At 42.3% G+C, this 24,544-nt stretch overlaps 1 protein-coding gene across 3 annotated transcripts in view; it reads left to right on the top strand.

The window, feature by feature from the left end:
- Positions 1 to 7,154: 7,154 nt before the first annotated feature.
- Positions 7,155 to 24,544, top strand: part of vldlr (very low density lipoprotein receptor) — a 69,540-nt gene continuing 52,150 nt past the window's right edge. For all 3 annotated transcript variants that reach the window (XM_084046940.1, XM_084046939.1, XM_084046938.1), the window contains exons 1-3: positions 7,155 to 7,804; positions 22,280 to 22,399; positions 24,171 to 24,293. In XM_084046940.1, coding sequence (XP_083903066.1) covers positions 7,708 to 7,804; positions 22,280 to 22,399; positions 24,171 to 24,293 — 340 coding nt within the window. In that variant the 5' untranslated portion in view covers positions 7,155 to 7,707. The remainder of the gene's footprint in view (positions 7,805 to 22,279; positions 22,400 to 24,170; positions 24,294 to 24,544) is intronic.

The following is a 24,544-nucleotide window of genomic DNA, read 5'->3' as shown; positions in this document are numbered from 1 at the left end:
CTCTACCATACAGATTGGATCTGTATAGTTACGTGAGACTATACTGTATATCGTCTCTGTCGGGTGGATGTCCAAAACTGTTACTTTTCAGGATTCAAAAATAGCAAAAGTAGCAGATCAACAAGCTCAAAACCCGTCGCTTCGCACCGTGTTTCGAGCTTGTAGATCTGCCACTTTTGATGCTTTTGTGTGACGCTGTAGTATGATCAAGTAGGGCGTTAATTTACGAAAAAACGTTAACATATGGAGATGAGTTTGAGTTTGAGTTTTCTGCACGACAGCAACGATATCAAATTAAATATATGACTGTATAAAATGATGGGACATTAAGTTGTCATGGAGTTTCTGTGAACGATAGAGGCAGTCATGGACTGGGTTCTTCAACCAAATGTCATCACATTGATTCCATCAAAACCCTGTGTCCATAAAAGCCCTCTTATCCTGCAAAAAATGCCTTCAAGGAGACCTTTAAGGATCAGAAGTTGCTGCGGATATCATGATATGAATGTTTCCTTTTATTTCATTTGTTAAAGCACATTGGGAATTCCTTTAATAAAAAAAAAGTGTCAAGTAAAAACACCCCACAAAAAAGCCCCCTGAAAATCACATGTAGCCTCAATAGCATTAGTCTTTATGTTAAGCTTCTAGTTTGAGGATGGTAACATTAATGTGCCGTGCAAATCCACATGCACGGTGCAGAAAAGTGATCACAAAACCTCTTTTGTAATTTTTACAAGCAGTAGAGAGAGATGTTACACCCCAAGTGTCCAAAATTGTTCTCCCAGAAGAGAAGTGTTACAGAACGACTTAATGCTTATAATTTATGCTCTTTCATACGACAGAGTATAAATCCTCATTACGGCAGGCATAGAAGACCCGAGAGAGACAGTAATAACCTTGACATAATGGAATGTAGTCACAAGACAGTGTACAAAGAATTTTTGTCTGCACAGGCCATTAGCTTGAGAATGATCTGAAGGTAATGTTTTCCCATAGCATATAAAGTTATAGTATCAGGCTTTAAGTTAGACTTTCCCATTACAAATGTTTATCATTAGTGCAAATGATGGCTTTGCATATTTGACACATCATTACAGTTGGCGACGTGTTAATGTAAAAAGACTGAGCCTAATGAAAAGTGACAATTCACACCAAGAACACTGGATATGGGCATATTATATCACTATTTTATTATCAGGACGTGTGTCATATCACATCAAATCCAGTCTACATGGTTCTCCAAGTAAAGGGGAAGAGGGATATAATATCTGTTTGCTGTTCAGAATGATATGGCTGTCATGGACACAAATGCATTAGTCAACCTTGTGCCTTCACTCACCCACATCAGGAATGTCAGGAATGGTTTCAGCTCACAATACCTGAGAATCTAAAATGACTTGTCTACTATGTACAGTAGATGCATGTGCACCCACACTTGTGTTTGTGTACTCCAAGTGTAGTGAATGTGTGTGCATGTGCGTGTGCGTGTGCGTGCGCGTGGCGTGCGCGTGCAGGACACACAAGGGAGACGCAAACACAAGTGTGGTATGTGCACACATACACACACACAGACACACACACACACACACACACACACACACACACACACACACACACACACACACACACACTTGTGTTTGTATGCCTTTGGTGTGCAAGTGTATGTGTGACTATTATGTGCCATTTACACTAAGCACTATAACTTATCTGGATAGTTATGTAAAACTATAACTATACAGATAGAGATTTTGAAATAATTCTAATTCAAGTGGATGGCTGAGTCCACACTACAACTATAATGATGTAGGCCATGACTGTGATAACATTTGATTTTTTTGAACTCCCCCACGTGTTTCTTTCCCTCTCCCATCTCTCTACTACCCTAACCCCCCCCCCCCTTTTCTCTTTCCCACCTCCACCCCCACCTGATAGCGCCACACACGGCTGCTGCGGTGTGTGTGGAGGGTTGCTTTTACCCCCCCATTATGGCGCCGTGGAGATGTGGAAGGCTGCCTAGCTGAAAGAAGCAAAATTAATTTCACTAGCCTTTTACCTGTAACTGACATTGTTTTTTACTTGTAACTGACTGTTGTGACAATAAACCCTGATTCTGATTCTGATTCTTATTCTGAGTTGTGAACAATATAGTTAAAGTTAGTGCTTATGTGGACGGCCCATTAGGCCTACTCTTGAACAACTGCTAATTACTGAAAATGGTGAAGGTGGATCATGGCTGATTTAACCACTTCAACTCTATATAGTTAGTTGACCGAGGTCACGCAGGGGTCTATACTTTTGCCATCTACACCAAATCTCTTTGCCAAAAATTGCCAAGCTCGGTAGATCGGCAATTTTCACCAAATGTCCGCCCCAGAATAGGGTCACTAGGGTTACTATAGTTAAGCAGTCACACTTGACCTGAGTCACGACTAATTACACTCTGAGCTGGGTGTTACACACTGGATAAACCAGCCATCAGAGGGAGAGACAGCGCAAGGTTTGTTTTATCTGCAGAGGGACAGAGCAAAGTTTGTTTTATCCAGTGGTGGAAAACACCTACTCAATTGTTTTACTTAAGTATAAGTGTCAATACTGCAATGTAGAAATATTCTGTTTCAAGTAAAAGTCTGGATTCATTTTTTTTACTTGAGTAAAAGTACAAAATTATTCAAGTAAGGTTTCAAATGTATAAACATCTTTTGAAAATAGCCGATCTACAAGCTCACAATGCGTCGCATGGAGGGACAGAGCAAAGTTTGTTTTATCCGCTCATCTTTAATCTGTACTCCCATGTTGCTTCGGTATAGTTACAATTAGGCATGACAAGCACTGTGATGTTGTGTGGAATAAAGAGTACTGTGATGTTGTGTGGAATAAAGAGCACTGTGATGTTGTGTGGAATAAAGAGTACTTTGAACTAATTAAGAACCTTGGCTGTCGTCTGTGTACTGCCATTTAGCCTGTCACAATGAAAAGCATGGATCATTAGTAAACAAAGCAGGGATGCATTAAGGGGGAAAAAGGGATAAACATCCTTGAGGAAAAACATAATCTGTAATGTTTGAACAATCAAAGTGGTTTGTGGGTGTGCATGGAGCCAATAACAAATTATAACATTATGACTCAGTACGGCTGGTAGTTTACAACATTAGTCAATGAATGTTTACATGCAACTTCAAACTATCCGTATACACAACTCAAACATTGGAGTGGCTTAGCTGGTCCCTACATTATATTATATTATCCCTGGAAGAACAGCTTAATAATGTTGTCCCTTGTTGTCTCTGCTCCAACAGTTGTCCCTGTAGAGAGAGCACAGACAACCATGTGTCTCCTCTGATACAGTAAGGAGTTTCTCCGGGAGGACATGCAAAGGAACATGCTATTCCTCATGGTTTTGCACCCTGAACAACCTGTAGGAGTCACTATAGGTTGGCCAGGTTACTGTGCAAGACTGAAGTCCCGGGTTTCCAGAAGGTGTCATGGCTGTTTCCTGTTCCGGTTCAGTTTCCCATAGCTTCGTTTTATTGTCTCATTAGCAGATTTGAACTGGAAACATGAAGCTGTGATATGTTTCTGGTTCAAATCCGCCATCTTCTGGATACCCGGGACTGAGGTTTTCAGAGACATGTTTGTTCAAACGCCCGGCCAAGTCGGAGGCACCGTGGAGGGTTAAAACCCCTATTCTCCTGGGTGGTGGGAAGGAACTTAATTATCCCTTGCACCGCCCGAGCGCCACTCAAATTACACAAACTATGTATGTACTGTATATAAAAACAAAAGTATTTGTGGACTTTATGACTGAATGCTCTCATTAAGGGAGGGAGGGATCTTTCACTGTCATCCTCCACTGTTCTACTACGCAATGAAATTGAGAACCTCTCTACTGCCTCTCTCTCCTACACTGTCTCCCTCTCAGTTGTCCTACTGCCTGTCTCTTCTAGTACACTGTCTCCCTATCAGCTTTCCCAATGTCTGTCTCCCCTACACTTTCTCCCTCTTAGCGTTCCTACTCTCTACACAGGGAAAAGTTTGCATTTACTCATTACCCTCAGAACATGTTGTATCCCTGTCCTTTAATACTGGCTTCCGTAACGAAATGAAAACAGGGAGACTATTTCTTTAAAGCTTCGATTGAGCAATTTCATTCACACACACACACACACACACACACACACACACACACACACACACACACACACACACACACACACACACACACACACACACACACACACACACACACACACACACACACACACACACACACACACACACACACACACACGCACCTGTTAAATCATCAGTGTTATTTAAAAAAACATTTTGTGACTCTGACTCTGACCAAATGCACCCTTTTCAGGGTCCATTTGGTTACATTTGTATCCTCTCAGAGTTAATAGCAAGGATTCACTGTGTCTAGTGTTATTTAAACCATGCTGTAACTCTGAGAGGATACAAATGTAACTCAGGTGGGTTTCTAGTACAATACTAAGATATCATTATGAAGTATGTCTTTAAGTATAATCCTCAGACATACTTAGCCATTTACATTACTCAGCCACTTGTCTCTTACCTCCTGACATTTCTAGCAGCTCACCCAACTGTACTGAACTCTAACCAAGAGCATCCTGTGTGTCTTTTTGTTCTTTAGGGTTTGATGAGTTGACTGGCCTGCACACATCACTGCAGCATCTACTTTATGTTGCCATGGAAACGGGATGCTAAGCATTTGCCCAGAGCCATGAGCCATGAGCTGTGAGTGAGCGCTTTAGACCTTTAACCGAAGTACCAGAAAACACTTTATACGCTTTCATGTCTGGGGCAACAATAGATTGTTCATTAGACTCCTATGTTAAGTGTCTGATAGCAGTGCTGCCAATGTTTATGCTTGGTAGTGTAATAGCCAACTGATTGCAGAGTGTTGCTGATAACCAAATCAACTATAGTCACCCACGGCTGCTGTGAATAAGGCCATCCATCTGAGCTATGGGATCCATCTCTCAGCTACTGTGAATATGATCATCCATCAGGCCCATGGTATGTTGTCTTTTGTCTCTTAGCAACTGTGAATATAATCCATTTGGGCCATGGGATATTGACATCTGTCCTGGCTATAGGATCTCGAATCATCTCCGTCAACTACTGTGAATGTGGCCGCTGGCAACCTGTTGTGATGCGAATGCCAGTATTACTATTTGTACAATTACATTTTCTTTGCTTATTTTTTTTTAATTTCCTACAACTTGCAAGCTGGAAAGCAGGTCTCATGGGCTGCATAATTGCACGCGAGTGCGATCAATCCCACAAATTGGGGATGCCCCTGGTCGCTGTCCAAGGTGCTGAAAACAGTTTGTTTTCTTCTTCAGTTAATTGATCAACCTTTCTCCAGGGACTATTTTCTGCTCGCCTTTTCAAATCAATCTGTTCTTTAAAATGTATTAAAAGGCAACAATAAAGTAACCGACTAAAGAAAATAACGACATGATTATGTTAAAGGTAGGGTAAGTGATTTTCTTTGGTTAAAATAAGTGTTAAATAGCTATATATTCTGATAGTGCTCATTGCTATAGAGTGTTTGTTCAGTAAAAGGAGTCTCCTTGTCTCTCCAGCTCTTTACAAAAAAGAAAATGCATTTTCGTTTCAGTTTCAGTTTCATTTCCAATTTTATCCAATCAGGATAGAGAACTCAATCAGGATATAGATTAAACAAGTGAAATTGCAAGTGATGACACTAAGAAATTAGCAGACACAATTGGAACTGGAACACTATACAAATTAAGCTTAAAAATGGGTACTTTCTCCTGATTGGCTGAGATTTTGACACCTACCGAAAAATGTATTTTCTGTTTATTAAAGAGCTGGAGAGACGGGGAGACTCCTTTTACTGAACAAACACTCTATAGCAATGATTACTATCAGAATATAGTGCTTTAACCTTTCAACAAAATACTTTTTGTTTTAACCAAAAAATATCACTTACCCTACCTTTAAGTGTGATGGATTACCTATATTAAGCAAGGTTCACGTCTCTTCAAGTTGATTTTAATACTGAAATGAATGGAATCCGATGGCCTCCAGCCAGATAATAAAACAAACTAGGTAGTAATATCAATACCTCATAGTCAGTGGACTCACCATGACAGACAACGGGTATGGTCCTTTCAAATAATGCAAGATCAAAACCAGTTAGGATTCCAGGTGAACATTTGGCGAAAATAGCAGATAAAAGGAGCAGAACAAGTACTTCAAAGGATATTTCACTTTCAAACATGTTTGGGGTCATTGTAATGTCTACTCTGGCTTTTGTGAACACCCCAGACAGCTTTTAAGGTGCTTGCTTCAGTATTGAGATATTTGATATTCATTTTATCAGACTTCCTAAACCCATTGTAACTTCAAACTCCATTTGTAGATTCAATGAAAACCCCCATCCTTGGTTCTGGTGACTGATACTTATTATAAACTAAACTATTATAAACTAAATCTGGTCTTTTTCCATATAGCACTTACTGGATACAATTTGGTCACACGACTTAGACGGGATGTGATGTCACAGCTTCACTAAAGACATGCACTGGTCGATGAAAGTGATTGGCTTTTTCTTTTCAGTTTGGATGATTATTATTATTGATTATAACATTAAAGGGATTATGTGGGTGTGACACATTAGATCAATGCAGACATTCCAAAGATAGAGTGCTCTAAAGCAGAGGTTCTCAAACATTTTAAATCAGGGACCCCCAAATTTGGCCGTGGAGCACCATCTGAAACGATTTTGTGCCAGGGACCCCAACAAGAGAATTTCTGTGTTGAATTCATTCAAAGGTTTTCACAATTCAAGATTCTTCTAAATGTTATATAACATTTACATAATAATAATAATAATAATTATTATTATTATTACATTTGTTATTATTATTATTATTATTATAATGTTAAGGTCTAGACTAACTATTAAGACCATTTCCCCCATCATTGCTGTGCACATAAATGGCTGTAACCTATTTAGGGCCTGGTATGTAGGCTACTGTATCTCTATGGGCAGGGAAGGGTTAACAATGTGCCATAAGACGTGCTGCTGGAAGGAGGAAAGGAAAGGGAAAAAAACACCCAAGCAGTGACGATCGGGCTCTGTGCAGCCAGGCAGTCAGTACACACAGTCACACAGTCAGTCACACACAGCACAGCACAGAGTCACCATATGATCGGTGTGTGACATTACAAATCAATAGGATCAATCAGCAGATCGATCGATCGATCCGATCGTCTTATTAGAATTAATATCTCAAGATTTTTTTTTTTTTTTTCCCGATGGGTTCCCATGATCGTATTTAGAATAAAAGGAGGACCCAGGCAGACATGGATCTAAACAAATTCGGTCATATTAGAATAATAAGGAGGACATGCAGTCAGACATGGATCTAATAATCTCGGTCACCACCCCACTGACGAGAGGAGGATACAAAAACACGCGTGGTTTGCGGTGCTTGCTGTTTGCAGCCGCTGCTTGTCAGTAGCGCGTCGGTCGGTCGGTTGGGTCGGTGCGTGTGTTTGTGTGTCTCGGTGTTTTGTGTGAAGAGAACCGGGGGGTTTAATACAAAACCGACACGTCCAAGCCAGCCAGGACCGCCACCCCGCCAGCGCCAGGCCGTAACCAGCAGCTTCCAGCGTTTTAATAAACGACACACACACAACCACTGTGAAATGAGCAGGTGGTCCCAGTCGGGGGTCTTCGTGCTCCCATCCATACGGCTGCTGCTGGGCTTTCTTCAGCTCCTCTGCACGCTGCGTGTTGTACACGGTACGTTTTATCCAATGTTATAATGACAACTAAAAAGGCTATTGTCGCTTCTTTATTTGACATTATGACATATGGTGTGTGTGCCTGACATAACGTACGTGTGTGTTTGTACGTGCGTGCACGGCGTGTGTGTGTGTGTGTGTGTGTGTGTGTGTGTGTGTGTGACCGTGCAGTGCACCTGTTCTTCGGTGGGTTTGGTCTAGACCTGCATGGCTGGGTTTTTTTGTTCAACCTTGGGTTTGCTGAACAAATCCTTCGCTAAAAGACCAGACACTGACACATAGAGTATTAACTCTGAGAGGATACATATGTAACCAAATGGACCCCTTTTCATGGTCCATATGGTTACATTTGTATCCTCTCAGAGTTAATAGTACTAGTGAGGTTATTAACTCTATACAAATCTAACCAAATTGACTTCTCGGGTTCCATTTGGTTACATTTGTATCCTCTCAGAGTTACAACATGGTTCAAATAACACTAGAAACAGTGAATCCTTGCCATTAACTCTGATAGGATACAAATGTAACCAAATGGACCCTTAGTTTTCTCTATACCTCCATGGTCCATTTGGTAACATTTGTATCCTCTCAGAGTTACAAAATGTTTTTTTTTAAATAACACTGATGATTTAACAGGTGCACGTGTGTGTGAATGAAATTGCTCAATCGAAGCTTAAAGAAATAGTCTCCCTGTTTTCATTTCGTTATGGAAGCTAGTATTAAAGGAGTGCGAGACACACACACGCAAAAATATTGAGATATCACCTAATTACTCCTCAAAAGGTGTGGAAATAAAAGCCAGTTTGTGTTGCATTAAAGTCTAACTACAATACATGGCAATTCTGTATCTTTGTGTCCATCACCTGTGGGCACTTCATGTAGGCCTAGTGGGCACTTCATGTAGGCCTAGTGGGCACTTCATGTAGGCCTAGTGTATGTATGTATGGACAGACATGTGTTACACATTTCCAGTGTAATATAAGATGTAGCCTAGATCTTGGTACACCAGTCAAATTGAGTGTGTCTGACACACACACACACACACACACACACACACACACACACACACACACACACACAATCTGAATCTCTCCTTTTTTCCCTCAGTCAGTCAGTCAGTCAGTCAGTCAGTCAGACTCATCCCCAGTGGGCTTGATGGATCTATTTATTAATTTATATATTCATGAAGTGTGGAGGCCGACAGAGAAGGAGGCGTGGCAGAAGGGAGGGCGGGGGGGTGTTGAAGGCTAGCAGTGTAGTGTTGTAGCTCTATTGATAATATGGAGCACTTTATTCAGTCCACAGCACAGCGCGTAGCAACACTGCAATCCCCATTGGATGGATGAGAGGGGGAGAGAGAAGAGGAGAGAGATATGGACAGGGGGGGTAACCGTTGAGGGGGGGTGGGGGGCGCAATTAGCATCGGCAGGTGATGCCAATAATTATGAACCAAGGTTAATGCCAATTGATGCTGATGATGCTGTTGAACTGTGAGGCATCCTTGCAAATGTGCTCGATAATTATTAGTCGTCTGATTTGAAGAGGGGAGAGAGAAATTGCACAAGCTTCGTGTTATTTTTGTGTCTTTGTGCATGGCTGACAGATTTTCTTTTTCTAATTTAAACATAAAAAAAAATGCATCTACAAGCTCGCAACGCATGCAGCCGTGATGTGTGTTGAACTTGAGCTTGTAGATCGGCCTTTTTCCTGCAGCAACTGCTGGCCTAATTAAAATGGAAGGCAATTTTCCTCAATGGTGACTGTGGCACTATTAGACCCAGATCCTAAGCTGTGAGGAGAGAGAGGGAGGGAGGGAGACGGGGGTGGGTGGTGGGTGCGCACCGTCTTTTCAAGCGGGAGGGGTGGTGGTGGACTGGGGGGGGGGCGGTGCACCGGGGGGGGGGGGGGTGCACCCACTCGGTGTGAGTGGGTGCACTGAAGCCTTGCCGTCTTAAAGTGGGCGGGGTGGTGGGAGGGAGGTTAGGCTCCATGACAAGTGCAATGCATGGCGTCTGTCTCTGTTACTGGGGCAAATTCTATTACCATGACCTCCAATGTGACAATTCATACAAAGCCCAATGGCTTGCTATTTTAAGACCCAAATGGCTGTTCATCACAGCAGGCGGCATGCGTTTGAATCCACGTTCCCTTGCGCTTTGGACGTTGTGTTCGTTATACAAATGTCTAAATTTGTCTAAATCTAAACTAAATGTTAGCCCGATATTCAATTGATAGTATGTATGTACTTTATGTGACCTGTATAGGCTAGCGTATGGTTTCAACTATCCATTGCGGTCTCCCTCTCTTTTCTATTGTCCGTCTCTCCTATGCCGTTGGTCTCTCTCCTATACCGTCTCCCTCTCAGCTTTCCTACAGTCTATGCTGTGTCCCTCTGCTTTCCTACTGTCTCTCTCCTATCCAGTCTCCCCCTTTCAGCTACCTCTCCTACGCCTTCTCCCTAGTCTTCCCTGCTGCTTCTCTCCTACACTCTCCCTCTCAGCTTTCCTAATATCGGTCTCTCCTGCATTGACTACCTCTCACCTTTACCTTCTGTCTGTCTCTCCTGTGCTGTCTTGCTCAACTTTCCTACGCTGTGTCTCACACTCAGCTTTCCTATTGTCTGTCTTTCCTATGCTGTTTCCCTCTCAGCATTCCCGTTATCTGTCCTACGCCATCTCCCTCTCAGTTTTCCGAATATCGGTCTCTCCTGCATTGACTACATCTCACCTTTTCCTGCTGTCTGTCTCCTAGGCCAGGGGTCCTCAACATTTTCAGCCCAAGGACCCCCTAGTTGAGAGAGAGATGAAGCAGGGACCCCCTCTGTATTGTATAAGATTATGTTGCAGATTCTTCTTCTTTTTACTTGGTCTGCTCTTTTTTCCCTCTACACCTATAGCCTCTTTGCCAAGGCGTTGTGAGTTTGTAGATCTGCTATTTTCGGCTAATGTTCCCCTCAGAAAAGGAATTCTAGGGCTCAAGTGGTTCATGTAAAAAAACGAAATCCTATCACACAAAAATTTGGCGGAGCCCCTATAGTAGCTCTGAGGATCCCCTGTTGAAGACCCCTGTCCTAGGCTTTCACTCAACTTTCCTACGCTGTCTCCCTCTCTCAGCTTTCTCTCTCTCTCAGCTTTCCTTCTGTCTGTCCCTATGCTGTCTCCCTCTCAGCTTCTGTCTGTCTGTAGTATGCTCTCTCTTTGCTTTCCTACTGGTCTGTATCTCCTCCACTGTCTCCCCCTCAGCCTTCTAATTTGTCTATGTGAAGGGAATGCAAACCAAACTAATACAACAGACTGAATAGGATTGGTCCACAGTCTCTTTTCTAAACTATTCTTTGGCTGCATTTATCAAAACGTGTTATTAAGTACTGTAGTGTTTGATCTCAGTCATCTCATCCTCTAATGCAGCCTTTTTCATCCAGTGGTTCAAAATCCATTAGCAGATTGTGAAATCTCAATGGGTCAAACCCCAGTAGTGGGTCATGAAAATCTCTTCAACTGTACAGCACAATTAACTCTTTTGATTTTAAATAGTGACCCTTATGCTGCGTTCACACTGGCAGCTCTGCAAAGATGCAGGCTTCCATTCATTTTCAATGGAAGCCAGCGAAATGAAGATATAAAAATACATTTGACGTTTGTAGCTGCTACACCAGCTACAAAGCTACAACAAAAAGTTGAGCTGGTTTCAACTTCAGATACGAAGCTACAAATATGTGGTGTAGCTTTGTATCTTTTGTATCTGCCAGTGTGAACGCGGCATTATTGGTAAATGTTTACACCCTTAAGCACTGAGGCCTTTACTATGTGCATGTTGGAGAGAAAGAACAGTGTTTAGAAGAGGAATATTGACGTTTCTGTTGGGCCCCTGAAATCACGAGATCAATAGAAAATGTGTGCATAAGCACAAAAAAACTGTTTAGAATTGCTGCGATACGCCTTTATACCCAGTAAAAGGGTACATAATGTCTATGTTCAGGCTTAATTTAACACTCCAGATTTTAATGTGTTTCATAGACCTGGGCTTCAGTAAATTAGTCCATACGGGTGAAATGCTGACTGTGCCATTTGCTTCAAAACGGCATTCCAAATAAGCTTGTTGCACTTGCATTATTGTGTCTAATCATACCCCTCGGATTCACATTGCCATCAAATGTGATTGTTTTTGCATCACCAGATGACTAAGCACTTGCCGTGTGCCTGAGGCTAGCTTACTATGTACCTACAGTATGTACTATGATGAACCCAGTGGTGTGTTCTACCGTCAGATGCTGTGTACGGCGTATACCTTGAGATTTTTTTTCGGCGCTACCGTATACCTTCAAAAACCTTTCATCCATTGAAAACGCGAGAGCGTATACCCACGACCACGCGCATCGTATCGTAGCATATACCTTCCGAAAAAAACTAGAACACAGATGAACCCTGTTCAGTTGAGTGTTAATTTAAAGAGCCATGCTTTCGGTACTTTTTCAGTTTTTCATTATTTTGCGTGTGTGTCTTGAGCACCCATTGTCCGTTCAGTAGTGATGGGTCGTTCATGATCGAGTTCAAAAGAACTAGTTCATTGCCGTGAACGAGCTCGTTCAATTCCTGAAACTTTTACGTTCACGTTATCGTTCATGCCCCCCATTTTCTCCCCCCGTACACAGGACGTAATAATAACGCTCCCTCGATAGTGTTTTTCACTAGGAAATAGCGCGTGATCGAATCATTGCCGCGAACACAATCGTTTGTTCTCTGAAATGAACGTTTTTTCCCACCACTACCGTAACTACCGTTCAGGCTATGGGACCATGACAGCGACTACAGATCCTGTGGCGAAAATTCTAAACTTGTCAATTTGGGGAAAGTGCAATATCGACTTCCATTTGGTCTTTGCTCATGTGCAAGTTCAGATAGATGGGTCAACCCATTGAGGAGAAAAATGGATAAGAGCAGACATATGAATTTTGTTCATTTTATTGTAGGATGTAGTTGATGATAATCCTCTAGACAACCCAGTGTAGTTAAAACATGCCAGGATGTCTTGCCTGTGTATTATGTTTTTTTTGTTGTCGTTTTGTTTTAATGTGTAAGCTTCTCTGGCAAACAGACTGGACATCTGACGTATCGAGACTATTTGTCTCCCATTACATTAATATTGGATTGCGTCACTCTACATAATGTGTCACGCCCAATGTGAATGCATGTCAACAACCAGGACATGTACGGTGAAGAGAACGTGTTGTGAGCTTGTAGAGGCGAGGAGTTTTGCGGTAGTGAGAAAAATGGCGGGGACCATGAATAGACCTCTGGGGGACCCCGGTCAATGAAGTGTACAGGGTTTAAGTGGTTAAAGAGGTAAACCTACTGTGAAGAGCATTTCAAGATTTCAATTTATGTGGGAAAAAAACATTGCTTACATATTGGATATAAAAAAATGTGGCCCCGCATGCAGTATCATTTTCAGAATCAGACCTCAATAAACTAACTGAATAGCCCTTATCTACATTGTACTGTACACACACACTGCTGCTGAAAAGGAAGTGTGTTTGTGTGTACATCAAGTGGTAAAATCTCCTTGGCATCAAGGACACAGAGTTATTATAAGACTTGTAGACATTATTCCCACCAATAGACAGTTCATTCTTTCAGGGGAAGCACAGATTCAGAACTCAAACTGACAGTGCAGGGCAGGCTGTCTCATGGGTTGTTGGGAGCGGCCATAGCTGAGTGGTTAGTGAGCCCGCCTGGGGAACCAGAGGCCCTGGTTGTCCCATGTTCTACTCCAGGCCAGCACTGTGTCCCTGAGCAAGACTCTTCTTAACCCCTAATCGCTCCCAGAGCGCGGTACAATGGCGCTCACTGCTCCTAGTTATAGGATGGGTAAATGCAGAGGACAGTGACAAAAAAACACCCCAACGAGTGAGGACTTATTATTAGTATTATTATTTATATTTGTTTTGACATTTTTATGAACCTGGTGCTCTGTAGGGTTTTATTCATGCAAGTTTTCACAAGTCTAGTCTAGTCTTTTATTGTAAAGCACAACCAATTTATGGATCTCCCGATTTGATCATCAGACATTGAATGATAAAATCATATTGAGTCATATTGTGTAACTTTATCAATGAATGTTGTTTTCGACAACTTCTCTAAACACTATTTTAGAGTGTCTGGTCCTGACACTGGTGCCAGAATGATGCAGGCACTCTGAGGAAGTGCTTTGGAACCAGAAGTGTTTTACATTTTGTTGCTCAAGCAAATGCATATGGTTTCTGACAACATACTGTAGTTGTTTTCCAGAATATTCTTCCCTCTTGGTTTCTGACAACAACATAGTTGTTGGTTTCTAGCAGTCACAGACCATGTTTTATTTGTTCTGAGGATGAGACTATAGTTTTGAACTGACTTCTTGGAATCACAGTTCGAACAAGATTGATTATTGCCTCTTATACACTACAATTTGGCTTGTAGTAACGTGTAGATACTGTTTGAATCACATACTTTAGCTAGCAGAAGTGTTGCCAAAAAGACGACAGAAATGAAAGTTACACCGTGTGTGACTTTATTTCCTTGACTCAACAACATATGACTCATATGTTCTCCATTCTTTCTTTCTTATGAAGATTTCAGTTGGTCATACTTCAGCTCACCAACGCCCGGTGTCTCCTTAAAAAAGTGTTTTAACAGGGATGCTGCATGGTACAATCCTCAGTGTTACTTTAACTCAGAAGAGTGTACAAAATCTACAAATAGAACCAAATAAGGGTCCATTTGGTTCCATTAATATGTACACGCCTCAGATTTTACTGTGTGGGGTCTGTCATGGGCAAACAAGGCTGTCTTACTAGAATGCAATTACAAGCGACCTTTAGTAGCCTCCCTATAGCACCTCACGTAGCCCTCCGTTTTATCTTTAACCTCTTAACTAACTTATGCTCAATTCATACTCTGTCGCACAGCTGTGTCACTCGCTCACAAGAGCACATTTTCAAGCTAAGAGCATGTCACATCGCAATTAGGCAATATATTCTTTTTTTGAAGCCTCTCATTACCTTTTTTAGCTTCTCTTTTTTTTTATACCTCTGTAGTACACACACACACTCTTTCAGGCTAACTGCGTGTCACATCACAATTAGGCACTATTCTTTTTTAGCCTCATTAACTTTTTTGTTTCTCTTTTTCTCTCTGTAGTTTACACACACACACACACACACACACACACACACACACACACACACACACACACACACACACACACACACACACACACACACACACACACACACACACACACACACACACACACACACACACACACACACACACACCCCCACACCCACCCACACCGACCGGGTGTCCCTATAGTGTGGTTGTTTCACTCCTGTCCCCTCTAGTCTCCTATTAAGACGGGTGGATAATTAGCTACTTTTCCACATTAGAGCTAAGCATAGTGCACTGCAACTGCTCCAGCTACGCCGGTGAAACCAATGGGTCCAGCAAATGATTACATTATCACCCAGAGAAGTCTTTATAGGCCTTACCTGTTTAACAACAGTTTAAGCGTAATTCAATTCAATCTTTATTTCAGACCAGGGAGATCCATATCACAATTATACAACATAAGTTACACAACACAATAAAAAAAACTGAAACATTAATAAAATGAAAACACATTCTTCAGTTTCTGACATACAAACATGTGCGCCAATGGTTCCACAGTCTAGATGAGAACCTGACAGAACTGCGTGTAAATATGGCTCAATACCACAGAACTGGAATTGTATAGAACCTACGTTCTACTGTCAGCCACAGTAATTGTCCTATTACGGCATAAAATAATTGTATACGTTTGGTATTTTGTAACCACTTAAACACAACAGTTTTTGTTGACGGGTCTATCCTTGTTCCCCATATTTTTTCACTCTACACCAAATCTGTAGCCAATAGCCGTGAGCTTGTAGATCTGCTATTTTCACCAAATGTTCACTTATTATGACATGGCCAGAAAGGACTACTCTAAGGTTAATATAAAGAATACTCATGGGTCTTTTTTATGCGGACCTGCATCTCAAAATATGTTGCTCCAGGGACCCCCAGAAGCAAAGATGTGAGTAAAAATGTTCGCTTTAAAAATGTTACCCTTACAGGTCTGTAACTCTTAGTGTACAAATGGGGCTCCATTTCACTCAGTTATGGGGATTCTTAAAATAAAAAGGTTTGAGAACTACTCCTCTAGACAGTTGTGTGCTTCCAATTTTGTGCTTCCAGTTTTGTGGCATCAGTTTGTGAAAGGCCATTTCCTGTTACAGAATGACAATTCCCCAGTGCCCTCCCATGCTCCTCTAATACAGAAATGTTTTGTTGAAGAGTGAGGAAAAATGTGACGGGCCTGCACAGAGCCCTGACTTTAACCCTATCAAACACCTTGAAGCAAACTGAAACGGCATATGTGTGAGCCAGGTCTAATCGCCCAACATGAAGTGTCTGACCTCATTAATCCCTTGTATATGCTTAATCCATTAAGACCGGGAACGCATCTGTGTCATTTTAAGATATCTTTGGCTATTCAAAAATGGCAGATATTCAAGCTCATACTGTAGCACGGCACCAAGTGTACAAACTTACCTCCCCTAGACATGATGCTAGTCTGTCATAGGAACATACCCCAATCCAACCCATGATGCTGAGTGGAGGCATTATGGTACCATTTGTATAGTCTTTGCTATGATTCGGCCGAGGATTGAACCCCGACCCCTCAATCCCAAGGCGGACACTCTACAAGGCCACTGAGCTGGTTTTCTGTTAATGAAATATCCGATAGGGACACCAGGGTGAATGTGGTTAATGGTCTTCTGGGTGGAAAGGCTTTTCACTAAAGGCCGTTTCAGACGGGAAGCGAGTGACGCGCCTTAGCAATTCATTTTCGATGAGAGGCGGGCAATTATTTGGGACACGCAGAGAAGTTGAAGGCCGGAGAGGCAAGCGGGCGCGGTCCCGTGAAACACTCGTGCTCGTTTTGTGCACACGCCCGCGGCGGCAAGAGCTGGATTATGGTCAGCTTCTTTTCCCCTGCTACGCGCAGGAGGACAAAACAACAATGATCGCGGCGCGATCCCCGCTGATCCAAGCGAGAACACCCGCATCACACGGCCTTAATGCAGTTTTCTTCCATTCAGCCACAAGAGTGTTTGTGAGGTCAGGCACTTCATGTTGAGTGACTAGACCTGGCTCACATTTCATTCCAGAGGTGTTTGACAGGGTTAAGATCAGGGCTTTGTGCAGGCCAGTCACGTCAATAAAACTATGGCATGTTTTGGAAAATGGTCAGCAGTAATGTCAAGGATGCCGTGAGTCATAGTCAATGGACTGTATACCAAACTTGTCAGTATATGGTCCTTTTTAGAGTGTGTTGCCCCAATCATGGTCTTGTTTTAACAGCGCTTAACTTCAGGTCTTCTCCTTTTGGTTTATTATGTGTTCTAGGAACTGATTCTACAGCATAACCACATGAACCCTCCCTATTCTGGAGCAAATATTTGCCATAAATAGCAGATCTAGAAGCTTGCAATGCATTTTGTGAGCTTGTAGATCGGCAAAGAGATTGGGTGTAGAGAGGGACCAAGTATATAGAGCCCTGGGGGACCCGGGTCAACTACATATTGTGTATTGGGTTTAAGTGGTTAAACTTGTAAGTCTCATAAGTTGGAAATTAAGTTCTTGACACAAACCCTATGAAGTTTAGAATTTCCAGGTCACTCAGAAGTCAGCGCCACTCTCAGGTAAACATTGATTTCTTTTCACAACTGAAACAATTACAGAACAATTTCGCACATTTCAGCCTTGGTACACACCTTAGTATTTGTTTGAAGGGTGAGTTAAAGTTGCTGTGCATTTTTGATCATGTAAAGTAATGGGTAGTATTCAAATTACATTGTTCAAAAATCCCAGAGGGTCTTGTTTCCATTGTACTCAATTCATCAATGGTGCGATGTTGCTATGGTAGCTTGACACTGCTGTCAACTGTTTTCTGTTATGCTAGCCGGGTAAAGGATTCAAAAGCTATGGTCAATCACTGATTCGGCACATATAGTACATATTTTCAGTTGTAAAAAGTGTAGACGTGAATTGCATTGGATTGAAAAGGTGTAGGTTTTTTTTTCTTTAAGTGACACGGCACAGAAGAATAACGTATCCTTAACGTTATGGCTAGTTTCATCTTCCTTCAGAGACGGCTAATACAGTAAGTCCCATCACGGGCAAGTAGACTTCAAACCCTGCCTCCACTGCATGGTTGGAATGCATGCCCAGATGGGCTGGTATTATGGAATATGGTTTATACCTGTGATTTTCACAGCCCTGTAGTAGAAGTGTCAATTCACAGTCTCTCCCCTGTAATCATTGCCCTCTTATCAGTAACTACGTGACTATTTTCGACGCATGCCGAAAATAGACTATACAGTAGGCTATAGTGCATTGTGAGCTTGTCGATGGGCTATTTTTGGCGTGCCACACCGTCCTATGACACCTCAAGCCTGACCTATATGGTCAGGCATGTGGCAAGTCAATAAATAAAATTAAAATAATATCCATCACTTAGACCAGTGGTTCTCAAAGTGTGTTCTGGGGACCCCCACCCTGGGGTCCTTGAGGGTGTTCCAGGGGGTCCCCAACAAAATGAGTTGATATAGCATCACGATCAGTTTAACCACCAAATCTATTTTATACTTCGGCTATTTAAAAATGTCAGATCTACAAGCTCACAACGCGTTGCGATGGGACGGTTGTGAGCTTGTAAATCTGCAAAAAAAATATTTACGCAGATATTCTCTTCCGGGGGTCCCTGGCATAAGATGTTTTTCCGATGGGGGTCCTTGGCTAAATGCATCTTAATTTGGGGGTCCTTGACATGAAAATGTTTGAGAATCAATGACTTATACCATTTTCCAACCCAAACCAGCCCTGACCTGCCTTCTAGTCACCAGAGGGCAGGTCATACATATGCATCTGGAGGCTTAATATCCACTAGAGTCTAGTGGATATTAAACTCCAGACGAGTGTGTGAATAAGACCAGTCGGGTCGCAGCCCCTTTATGCACACGTAGCATAATTAAAGTGAAGTATAATGTCAACCTGTAGAGGAAACTGGGCTATTGGCTAAACCCTAGCACAGTTTCTTAGCTTAGTGGAAATCATTTTACCTAATACTGCTGATAATGCTGAGCCCCCTGTATGTTTGTATTTCCATTAGTTTTCCGCTTGGTCTCCCGTAAATGCATACCATTACCATCACACAAACCTGTTGACCTGTGGGTTATGAATTGCTATGATCTTGTATAAACAAAATATTGCCAGGGGCCGAGGACACCCATGGCTTGAAGCCCATTCATTTTCTGTCATAAAATATGAATAATGGACTGTAGCAAGGTTGCTTTGTTTTCTCACTTAACACATTCAATCCGGGAACGCATCTGTGTCATTTAAGATTTCTAGCTATAACCATTATTTTATATTTTGGCTATTCAGAAATAGCAGTTTTACAAGCTCATGCCGCGCTATGAGATTGTAGATCTGCTATTTTTGAAAAATCTTGGAACAAAACTTTCATGTCAAGGATCCCGATTCAAAATATGTTGTTCCCGGGACGCCCCTCCCCCCCCCCCCCCCCCCCCCCAAGATTTGAACATTAAATGTTCAAGATTTTTCAACAAATAGCAGATCTACAAGCTCGTAGGGCGGCACCCGGTGCCACGCTATGAGCTTGTATATCTGCTATTTTTTAATAGCCAAAGTAGTAGTACAATAATGGCTATAGCTAAACTCTAAAATGACACAGATGCGTTCTTAATGGGTTAAAGCAGTGGTTCAACCCCTAACCTTCATTACACGATGTTGTTTATCCATTTGTCAAAAACTGCCCTGAAAGCCAGATGTATACCTTTCTTTAAAGTATACCTTAGCTATTTTGTAATAACGTACTGTACGTACCACAGTAACGTACTATTGTGGTTTATGCTTTTTGCACTTGTTCAGGTCTGATTTTGTAATTTCTTTAGTCTATCCTACCTCGTTTATGAGTAGTGTTGTAGTTCAACTGATGAGGAGGAGGAGGAACAACACACTCACCCAAACCCAACTTAGGCAGGTGCTGAGCAGAAAACACAATGACTTACAAAAGGAAGAAAACGGCTTGCACACAATTGGGCTCAAGTGGGTCCTTTTCTTTACATTTACAAGTTCAAGTAGGGGTGACATCGGAATAAAAGCTGGATAATTTGGCCTTGGAAATATGAGCTCTGTGGACTACCTTGAATTGCAATAAACAATGTCTTACACAAAGGGAGGCCCTGTACACTTCCACTCATCAGAGTGTAAGTGTACAGTATGCCCCAAATCAGAGACTTCATTTAGGATTTATGACTGTACTACAACACTATTTCAAAATCGACCTTGCCTCATATGAAAGTCGAGTCCCAAGTCTCCAGCACTAAAGTCTGGGTCCAGGTCACCCAATCACCAGTGCAAACTCTTGGTTTGGACATTCTGTAGCGAGAAAACAAATCATACATCATTCTAAACCCCAAATTCACTCTACTGGGGCTCAGATCATACCGTTCTCCGAGTAGTTGGAGGCCCATGAACTACCCGTTATTACTGGGAGGCCATTCTATGACGTCAGTTATGTACTGTATGATGCACCAATGTGGGATAGTTTGGGGATCTCCATATTTTGGCAGAACGGGGACACAGACAGACTGAGGGTGCGTGGGTGAAATTCTGGAGGCCCTCTCACTTTCTTCACTCTCTCGCGCTCTCTCTTTAAGAAATGCACACTCAAATACACACACAGTCTGAGCAAATCTCCCTGTTGCCTAATAACACCAATTCTGTCAGATCTCTATTTGAACATAATCCACCCCCCAGTTTGATCTGTTATTTGTAATCTGCATATTTGTAATCGCGCTGACATCAGTGTCCAATATTTGGACATAATACGCCACACACACACACACACACACACACACACACACACACACACACACACACACCTTGAACATACTATAGCCGATGAACCTACACAGTACTTACGTGTACAGTACACAACATAATAATTGTGAGTATACAGCTGGGATAGTATCCTATCTAGGGCATCTATCACTGTCTGCTCCAGGTTTCCACCTGGACTGGCACAGAGTCACTCCATGCTGGAGCTTCCTTCCACCAAGGTCATTCACTGTTATTTTAAGACTGAGGGATAAAGTAGAGCTGCATTAACCACTTAAACCATACTTTTGTTCACTGGGGTCATTTATTTTATTCCCCCTACACCAAATCTCAAAATGTGAACTTTGGTAGCTAATCTACAAGCTCACAGGATACAAAACCAGCAGTACTAGTGGTCCTGGTAAGATAGAACATCGGCAGTACTAGTGGTACTGGTAGGATAACAGAACCTGCAGTAGTAGAGCCTCTACTACTGGCCTCTAAGAGGTCCTGGTATTCTGGTAGGATAGAACATTAGCAGTATGCTAGAGGTCCTGGTAGGATAGAAAACCAGCAGTACTAGAAGAGGTCCTGGTTGAATAGAACATCAGCAGTATACTATAGGTCCTGGTAGGATAGGAAACCAGCAGTACTGGGTCTGGAAAGCCAGGGTTGAGCCATTTTTAGAACACCTTCCTTGATAGCTTCAGTGTTTCCACTCCACATTATGTGGGTCTTTTTTTGTCACCTTGAAGTTGTTAATTAACCTGTGTTGTTGGTGCATAGCTTGATCAGAGTGAGCACACGGGGGAGCAGCATTGCCAAGTCTGCTTATTATAATCAGCTTTCGGCTTGTGTTTTCTGTAAGTCACTCGTAAATGTTGTATATAGGGTTCAAGTGGTAAAACTGACTTTGTCTTTGATGCTATATTAAGTAATTTTTCTGGGGACCCCCCCTGTGTGTGATAATGTGGCCTAGTAGACCTGGCTGCTTGTTTCTCTCGCAAAAACCGGCAACACTGGGGAGCAGTTGGGGGGTTAACAAAATGAAAACTAGCGTCCCTATTCTGGGCATGTGAAATTATGTTGTGTGTGTGTGTGTCACTCACAAGTGAGTACCGGTATGTGTGAGGATTAGATATCATTATTCTCTAAAAGCGTTTAATTAAATCTAAAGACTGCATGAGAATGCATTGGAAAAACATTTGCTTGTGTATTCTTTTTCACCCTTGTATGCAGTAGTATACAAGGGTATGGCCAGACTATATCACTGAGCTCATTTTTATTTTTTAGCTCTGGCAGATTCATCTGGTTTCCTGGCTAACAGTAGTATACATTTATCGATTTGTACCTTTAGGAGAGTGTGCAAATGTAAACTGTCACTCTTGTACACTCTCAGAGTTAAATTGACACAGACAGGTTTACTGTGTTGGTTCTAAACCATAACGTCTGTTTCTGTCTCTTTCGTTTCTCTCTCTCTCTTGCTCTCCTCTCTCTGTCTCCAGGCGCTACAACAGAATGTGAGCCCAATCAGTTTCAGTGTGGTAACGGTCGCTGTATTCCATCTGTGTGGCAGTGTGACCGAGATGAGGACTGTTCCGATGGCAGCGACGAGAGCTCATGTGGTAAGGGGACTACTCTCTCACACACACATGCGCACATGCACGCACGAGCACACACACACTCGCGTGGACGTAACGCATGTTCCTTACATGTCACACTCGGTCGATGTCCTACATGCATGATGTACAGTATCTAACACACACATGATAGTTTGACAGTTGTGTATAATTTAGTCTGCATACTATAGCATGGCAAAACTTACTGTAATCCTTGCACTTAAATCCTCACTCACTGACTGAGTCAGCTCTTTGTCTTTAACACACACACACACAGGTTTGTATTACTATACTTGTGAGGACATCAACGCTTTAGGACAGCCATTTTATGAATGTAATTTAAAAACATATATATTATTTTGCCATTTTTTTGCCACCATAAGCCTAAAGCCGAAAAACAGCAGATCTATAAGCTCACAACGCATCGCGCTGCGACGCGTTGTGAGCTTATAGATCGGCTGTTTTTCGGTGCATGACACTGGCGCGCAACTAAGTATAAATCATGTTTAACTCTAATTCCTATCCTTAAACCTAACCTCTAAATGTCTAATCCTAACCTGAATGTTTTTCTAATTGTAAACGTATCTCTAAAAAAACTTTTTCAACTATAAAACAGCCATTTGTCTTGTGAGGACCAGGAAAACTGTCCTCACAATGTAGATGTCTTCAAATTCTACTATACTTGGTCCTCGCAAGTATAGTAATACACACACACACACACACACACACACACACACACACACACACACGTACACACGTACACACGTACACACGTACACACACACACACACGTACACACACGTCACACTATAGTTGTTAAACCCTTAGTTAGCTGGGCCCCAATGGGTGTTTACCCAGCATCCTTTAGAAGGAGAGAGAGAGAGGTCCAATAACTCATGGCTCTCCTGTCTTCATTTTCTCTCCCTATCTATCTGTCTGTCATGATGACCCAGATAGATGTCGTATAGGAGGGAGGGAAGATGAGAACAAGGGATGGAGGATGGGAGCGGGAAAGAGGAGAGGGGGAGGATATCTGGGAGAGATAGAGATAGAGGAAGAGATGGAGGGAGTTCAAGTGGGGAGAGAGAGAACAGTTGAATGAAGAGATGAGAATGAAAGAATGGAGAGATGGTGAGAGGAGAGATGGATAGAGTAAAGGAGGGAGGGATCGCAAGATGGTGAGATATGCGTTTGAAATGTAGCAAAAGAACGGCATCCCCCCTCACCTTCTCTCTCTCCTACACAGTAAGATTGTTTAATTCATACTTTTAAAACTATAGTTCTGTTACTTGATTCTGATTGGCATAAAAAAAAATACCCGTCTTGTTTACAATATTTCACCGTACTGTTCCATTGATGTATTTTAGGGCAGATCAGGGGGTTTTACAACGCCCCTTTGCTGTTCTAAAATCCACACTAAACCTCAGCCTTTTCTGCCTTATTGCTTTAATTTATAACTGGGTGTGTACAAACTGTAACCAAATGGACCGCAAGGGACCCGTAAGGTTCGCAACATGTCACATTGCGAAGCGTTGTGAGCTTGTAGACCAACTAATTTCATTTATATTTGTATTTTTTTAAGCCATTTGAAAATGAGGGGGGGGGGGGGGGGTTATGGCTATTTGGGAACCCCTGGCCTATATTATTGACTAGATACAGTGATCAGACGTACTGTATTCACAATTGCTAATGTTCTTTCACATCTTTCAGTTGTGGTAAAAAAAAAAAGCTTTTTAAATTGAAATTATCCCTCTCTCTGTCTCTCTCTTTCCAACAGATAAGAACACGTGTGCAGAGGTAGACTTTGTCTGTCGTAATGGTCAGTGCATTCCCAAGCGGTGGCAGTGTGACGGCGAACCTGACTGTGAAGACGGTTCCGATGAGAGCATGGACAACTGCCGTGAGTAAAACACTGGTTTGCACTCAGCCGTCCTCAGGTTAAAGGGCACATTGGTTTGAAAAGCTTTGTCGAGAGTCATACGAACACAATTGGCCGGTGTTTGGAGGAGAAGACCCAGGTCACGGGGGGAGGGGGATATTTGTCACTGCAGGTGCTCCTACGGGCTGGGTTGGCTCTCCTCACTGGCAGGTGAGCCAGTAGGATACAACAGCAGTGACAACACACATAAATATGTGTGGGGAGAAATTAAT

This window comes from Gymnoscopelus microlampas, assembly GCF_963454915.1.
Source record: "Gymnoscopelus microlampas genome assembly, chromosome: 21".
Taxonomy (NCBI): domain Eukaryota; kingdom Metazoa; phylum Chordata; class Actinopteri; order Myctophiformes; family Myctophidae; genus Gymnoscopelus; species Gymnoscopelus microlampas.
Note: the sequence above shows the minus strand (reverse complement) of the source record. Positions and strands in the feature narration are given on the sequence as shown.